The sequence below is a fragment of the Physcomitrium patens genome, chromosome 10 (genome assembly GCF_059467195.1).
Source record: "Physcomitrium patens ecotype Gransden chromosome 10, ASM5946719v1, whole genome shotgun sequence".
Classification (NCBI taxonomy): Eukaryota; Viridiplantae; Streptophyta; class Bryopsida; order Funariales; family Funariaceae; genus Physcomitrium; species Physcomitrium patens.
The window spans coordinates 5,540,983-5,547,417 of NC_143419.1; the positions used below are offsets into that span (position 1 = coordinate 5,540,983).

The 6,435-nt window shown below is 51.0% G+C and overlaps 1 protein-coding gene across 2 annotated transcripts; it reads left to right on the forward strand.

Annotated features, from left to right (window-relative positions):
• Positions 1–1,592: 1,592 nt before the first annotated feature.
• On the forward strand, positions 1,593–6,213 carry LOC112287875 (serine/threonine-protein kinase GRIK1). 2 transcript variants are annotated; one of them, XM_024531454.3, is made up of 11 exons: positions 1,593–2,585; positions 2,834–2,908; positions 3,044–3,091; positions 3,263–3,337; positions 3,527–3,614; positions 3,766–3,890; positions 4,068–4,163; positions 4,303–4,369; positions 4,560–4,684; positions 4,821–4,899; positions 5,041–6,213. In XM_024531454.3, exons 1-11 carry the CDS (start codon positions 2,241–2,243, stop codon positions 5,220–5,222), a joined length of 1,305 nt encoding a protein of 434 aa, XP_024387222.1. In that variant the 5' UTR covers positions 1,593–2,240; the 3' UTR covers positions 5,223–6,213. The 2 variants fall into 2 exon arrangements, with proteins under 2 accessions (XP_024387222.1, XP_024387223.1); XM_024531455.3 differs by having other exon boundaries at positions 3,044–3,088.
• Positions 6,214–6,435: the final 222 nt, after the last annotated feature.

Sequence of the window (6,435 nt, forward strand, 5' to 3'; positions counted from 1 at the left end):
GTGTCCAAAATGAATCCTATGCATATATGAAAAATAAAATAAAATAAAATAAAATGCAAAATTCATGATCACAAGTGAATCACAGAAAAAGCTTGTAGTGAACTGGAGATCAAAACACAAAAATCAAACAAAATCAAGCCCTTACTTACATTCAATACCCCTCAATGTGAACACAACAACTACAAATTCACAGACTCCTCTCAAGTCACAAAATTGTCAAAACATCATGATAAATACAAATCCCATCAAATCATACATCAACACTCCCATGATAAAATGCTGTGCAAAATGTGCTCAGAGGACATGACATGCATGCATGTTCATATACAAATCAATGTTCCCAGCCAACCTTGAAGACTCCACTCCAAACAGATCCCAAGTTCCACAACTACTGTGGCAAGAGGATGGCTTACTCTTGCTGGTTTAACAACTTTGGTTGTTCCTAAGACTCCAAATGGCTTTCATGTTGGTCTCCAAATGAATGAATGAATGCACGTGACCAGCAGCAATACTCGATCCAAGTTTGTCCGATTGGCCTTCGACGTCACGTGTGACCTCGGGCCAGCCTTGCCAAATGCCGAGCTCACACGCATTCTTCGTTCATTGCAAGGAGGGGGAGGTACTGATGATGTTCCACTGCGACCTGGTGTGTGTCCACGAACACAAAAGGGCCGTGCCCAAGCTGGACAGCGGGTGTGCTGAAGATGCCAAAGACCGAGTTGGAGAGTGGGTTCTTCGGCGATGCTATACCCGCCGTGCAGACTCGACAGCAATATATGCTGTTGCTGCAAACGAGAACAGATCTCGGCCTGCTCTTCAATCCAGTTGGACCCATTATCCTGTTCTTTTTGCTTTCCTGAATCCTGCCCCACCTCCCCGTCTGCCCAGCCCCACCGCAGCCGTAGCTCAAGAGATCTGCATTCGTCCGATTCATCCGCACATTCCAACGGACGGTGGTGACGCCTCTGTCGATGCGGAAGCAGACAGCTACGTCCTTTCCATCATCGTTTTGTTGTTGCGTCCATGAAACGACCGATTCCTCGCGTCTTCAAGTCTCCACTTCGGTTTCCTCGTTTTGTGTCTTCAGCTGTCTCCGATCATCCACCAGCTTGTAGTAGCTCGTGCGCACTATTATATAGTCCAGCCGGATTGCAGGCTCTCGGTGTGGCTGGAAGTAGCATCGCTCGGAGAGGCTCCACCAGATTGTGACAGGAAGTCGTCCATCGACGTGTGCCGTGGCTGCACGGAGAGTCATGATGCAGAGCGGTAGTCCCGGATATGATTGAAAAGGAGGTGGTCGTGGTTGGTGCGACTGATGAGAGGATTTGGGAGGGGTTTGCTGAGATCCAAGCGCTGCGGTGGCTTCAGCTTTGCAGGTGTGCGAAAGTGACTGCCAGCAACTACCAGCTTCCGAGCTCTTTCACGTCCCAGAAAGTCTCGTAAGGTGGCTGAGATTACGATGGCCGCTTGAGGTGGCAGCCGTGGTGCTGGATTGCTTGCGTTTCCGTTGTTCAACGATCGGGTTAGGATTTGTAGCTGGTTTAGTGAGGTGCAGGCCCTTGGAGGCAAGTCTTTTGGCACACCGTGTCCTAGCTTTGGACGTCAGTGATGTGCCCATCGAGGTTCTTGACTTTCGACCAGCGGCCAAGTTCCGGTGAAGCTTGATCGGTTTCGCGATCACGAGCTACATGTGATAACCGCTGTAGTAGAATCGGAGAGGAGGGTACGCCGAGGTCGGCGTTGGCAACCATGCGAGCTGACTGTGGGCCGCGTTGCGAGGTTCTCAAGGCCGCGGTGCTGGCGCAGGAGTGCGACTTCCGTCACTACTTGTTCAGATGCTTGTGTGCGTCGTAGAGCTACGCCGACGTCTTGAAGGCATCGGAGTGACGGGGGTGCCATCGCACGAGGTGACGGGACTGGTTTGCATCATGGTTGGGGTACTTTTGCTGTTGGTTTCGTGTATGATCAAAGGATGAAAACGTGTGATAAAAGCTGGAGATTCGGGAGCTCGCGGCTGAACAAGATTCAGAGTGTGTGAGCTTCAAGTTGCGCAGCAGTCACTGGAAGTATCTTTGCTGTGCAGCGTCAGGGTCGTCCGACAGAATAGTCCGAGACAGTGGGAGCGGAGAGTGTGATTTGCACGAGAAGTAACACAGAGATGGCAGCGTGAGTCCGAAACATCTGCCGTCCTGCTGGTCGGTAGAGCCGCCATTTCCTGCTCGGCGAGAGAAGTCGGTTGCATGGATAAGCAATGCGGATGTTGTGGACTGTTATGGTTGCGGAAGAAGGGCTCCGGGGGCGAGGGCAAGTGCTCGTCGAAGCCGATTGTGAAGCGCATATCGAAAGAGCACTTGCTCGGCAACTCGGCTGAGTTGGATGACAAGGCCGCGCACCAGGTGGTCCGGCAGGTGGCCAAGTTTCCTCCCACAAGCTACCGACCGCCTGAGGAGGAGCAGGTGGGCGAGGCTCATAGAGTGGAGGGCAGATTGTATCCGTTCAAGGAACTGCGAGGATCTCGCGCACCTCTGATTCTGCCACTCCTGAGAGCTGGCGTGAAGGAGACTCGCCACGAATTCCGGTCCCAGGTACGGGATCGCCCGCCGTTTGGTGTGCACGGTGTGGGTCGGTGCCGTCGGGTACCAGTACAGTCGCTACAGCTGGAATTGATTAAGCAGTCGTCAGTGTGGGCAAGTTATGAGGTCTGGTCGAGGCGGGTTGGGACCTGGAAAACCGACCGCAGCTAACGCGTTCTTTGCACGATTTTGTGACTGACGGGCCTCCGCATGTGAGTAACAGCGACTCGGGGTGGTGGTTATGGCGGGGTGGCGTGCAGGATGCGGAGGGGAACAAAATGGTGAACGAGTATGTGCGGAAGTGCAAGATCGGGACGGGGAGCTTCGGGAAAGTGGTGAGTACAGCGATGGTTTGGTATCGTCAATTCCGTGGTGTATTTCTGTTGGACGAGGATGCTGGCGGGTGAGTGGGACCAATTCTTGAGCTGGCAAGAGAAGGACTGAGTCGACGGGTATCGAACTGTGTGCAGGTTTTACACCAGAGCAAGAAAGATGAGAAGCTGTATGCAATCAAGGTAGCAGTGTATAATTGTGGGTTGCTATGGTCACGGGGTGGGCTGGTTTGATATTTGGGCTCAAGTAGGCGAACGGGCACATAGGTGAATTTTGCCACGGAGGTGTCGATATCTCGACGAGCAGCTTTGAATGGGCAGGGCATCCACTAATGACGGCATTGATGTGGATTGCAGATTGTCAACAAGTCGCGGCTTCGCAGGATGAAGGTTTCTCCGAGCGAAACTGCCATGATGGACGTTCTCCGGGAGGTGAGTATAGTCGGATGCTTGCAATGCAATAGTGTCGGGGCCTAATGTAAATGTGTCCGGATCCGAGTGCGACGAGGAGCCATGACCGTGTGTGGAAGGCGAACACGGGTGTAACATACCTCACATGTGCAGGGCGTGGAGTGGTGGTTTTGATAGACTCTGATTCAGGGTCGGCAAAACTTGTGACAGGTGGCCATTCTGAAGCGGGTGGATCATCCGAACGTAGTGAAACTGTACGAGGTAATCGACGATCCGAATAGCGATCGCCTCTACATGGGTGCGTGATCATTAGCCCGTCGTGAATGAATATAAGGCATGTCTGGTGTGCTGGTGCAAATTGGCATGTGTTGGTTCTTTAGGGTTGGTCTTTCCGGTCAAGGCGTCGTGGTAACACCCGACTGTGGCATTGAACGTCGAGGGTTGTGCAGTGATGGAGCACGTGGAAGGCAAGTCCATCTTCGAAGGTTGTGGATCCCCTGGAGGCATCGGCGAAGCTGCAGCGAGGAAGTGTTTTCGAGATGTGGTTGCCGGGCTTTCGTATCTACACAACCACGTAAGGGGTTGGTCGGTTACATCGCTGGTCTCGGTCATATCCATTCTCGATGATGAGTTGTGTTTGCCCTTGCAAAGCAGGCAGTGCGCGGTATCGCGTTCTGCATTTGAATGGGGGCATGGTTTTTCTGTTTCAGTCGGTTGGACTCACAAACACGTACAACATATAATGTCGCAGAACATCATCCATGGCGACATCAAACCCGAGAACTGCCTGAGGAGTGTAGATGGTTCAGTCAAAATATGCGACTTTGGTTGCAGCCGGACATTTGAGGTATGCTTGGCGATGCTTCGTGGTGCTGTTTTTGGGGTGGAGTCAGTATGTTAGGAGCTAGTAGGCGTCGTTTGTCATTGACTTTGCAGGAGTAGATGTAGGGTGGTAACGCCCTGCCGATTATTTGTTTTCCGAACAGGGAGATAATGACGAACTGTGGCGATCCCCTGGAACTCCAGTCTTCACAGCCCCCGAATGTTGCTCAGGTATGTAAGTCGTCGCTCTTCTGAAGCAAGTGTTTGTTGTTGCGATGGCCACCCAGCCCCGAGCATGAAGTCATCCTGGAGAGCCCTTGACTGGTTTGCTCCAGAATTATGGTAATGGATGGCGATTGAACTGGTCCCAACCTTGACAGGGCGGTGCAGCACTGATGGTAGGGGCGTGGGCATGTTACAGGCTTGACAGGGAGTTATTACCGTGGGCGGCAAGCAGACGTGTGGGCTCTGGGGTGCACTCTGTACTGCATGGTGATGGGGCGCTACCCGTTCATGGGCGACACACTCCCTTCCATCTATGAGAAGGTAGACGGAGTCGTGCATCGCCACTGCGTTGTGCACATGTTGCCAGCATATCGGTTTCGCTGGGATGAATGAGCTCCACATGGCGAGCATTTTCCCGGGGTAATCCAGGCGCTAACAGTACCACCGCCTCGTGCAGATTGTGAACCAGCCTTTGTTGGTCCCGGAAGCCACAAACCCGGAGCTGGCGGATTTGCTGAGAGGGCTTCTGTGCAAAGGTGAGATGGGGTTTGGAGGATTGTGGAACGGACGGGACCGGATCTCGGTGTGGAAAGGTATTCGGGATTGCAGGAATGCGCGATGTAGGATTTGAACATGGGGACATGCATTTGAGATGTGGTGGGTTTGAGTGGGTGCAGATGCAAGGAAACGTTTTTCATTGGCGGTAGCAGCCGCTCATCCATGGTCGACGCGCGGGTACGCGCAAGTGCAAGCAAGCTGTAACCCGACAGTGTACGAGGTGCAGCATCCATTTCCGGCAGGCGGGGCTGCATTGGCAGTGGGCGGGAACGGAAGCGTGGAGCTGGGAAGCGTAGTTTGATGGGGGAACCAGTTGTCATGCTGCACGGGGTGTAGAGGAGGGAACAAAGCGAGAGGATCCCAAGCATCAGGGTGCGCGTCTCAACTCCGTGGGGCATTCGGTTCGGAAGAGTACCAGTTTGAGATTCTCACGCCCAGTGCGCACTTTGTGTGGATGAGCGCTGAAGCAGGCTGGGTTGTCCGCGGGAAGGATTCAGTTTTGTTGGCGAAAGCGAGGAATATACAGATGGCCTGTACACTCGTGTAAGACTACATGCGCGCTTACATCCACAGCAAAGGTTTCTGTACACAGCGTAGGGGCGTAGTGGAAGCATTTGATGGTGGTGCATCCCAGAGTGCAACCTTGATTGAAGCATATGTTGGGTGGAGAGGAAACATGGACTTTTGGTACGTGTGGTAATGCGATGCGTACCCCCGAAGTGCGGACAAGTATGAAGGATGTGAAGGACACCCAATGGTGCAGCAGATTCGAGCAGTTGGGCTCATCGTAACTGACAGCCTGGTTTCCAGGTCTTGGTGGGATAGGATTGTAGTGCTTTGCAGAGTGCAAATGCATAACAGGTGAATCGGTATAGCCACCCTCTCATTGGCCCGACTTGTACAGAACACGTGGTTGGCAATTTGATAGTGCTGAAATTGCAAGCTTTATTGAAATCGTGGGTTATCAGTGACTTCTATCAAACTGAGCTTGAACTACATTAGAAACCAACCGTATGCAATTTTGTAAGCAGCATCAGGATTTGGAGTTGGCTCAAGGTTTGTCTTGGTGTTGGAAATGCCAGATTCCACAACCTAATGGTAGATCGTATTACATCGTGAAAAAGGGAAAGATTAAAATTAGTGGCATGCGTTCAAAGTTTGAGAATGCTGTGAATACTGCTGTGGGTTGTCTTGTATTGAAATGTGGATTTTATACAAGTCATATTGAAACCCACAAGCCTTTGGAGTTGATTCATGCATATTTTTTTTGTTTACATGCAAGTTCAGCCTGACTATATGTGTCATTCAAAGATTGTAAGATTCTAGAAATTAAAATGAGTTTGATAAGAAAGAAAAAAAAAGTGCTATGTAATATATACTTGTCAAACTTTGATATTAGTGTTGGTACTTGTAAACCATAAAGGAAAAATATCATATGTATCCTTGAAATATGTTGAAATATTAATCATATTCTTGTATTATTAATAATAACAAAAATATCCCTCACTTTTGTA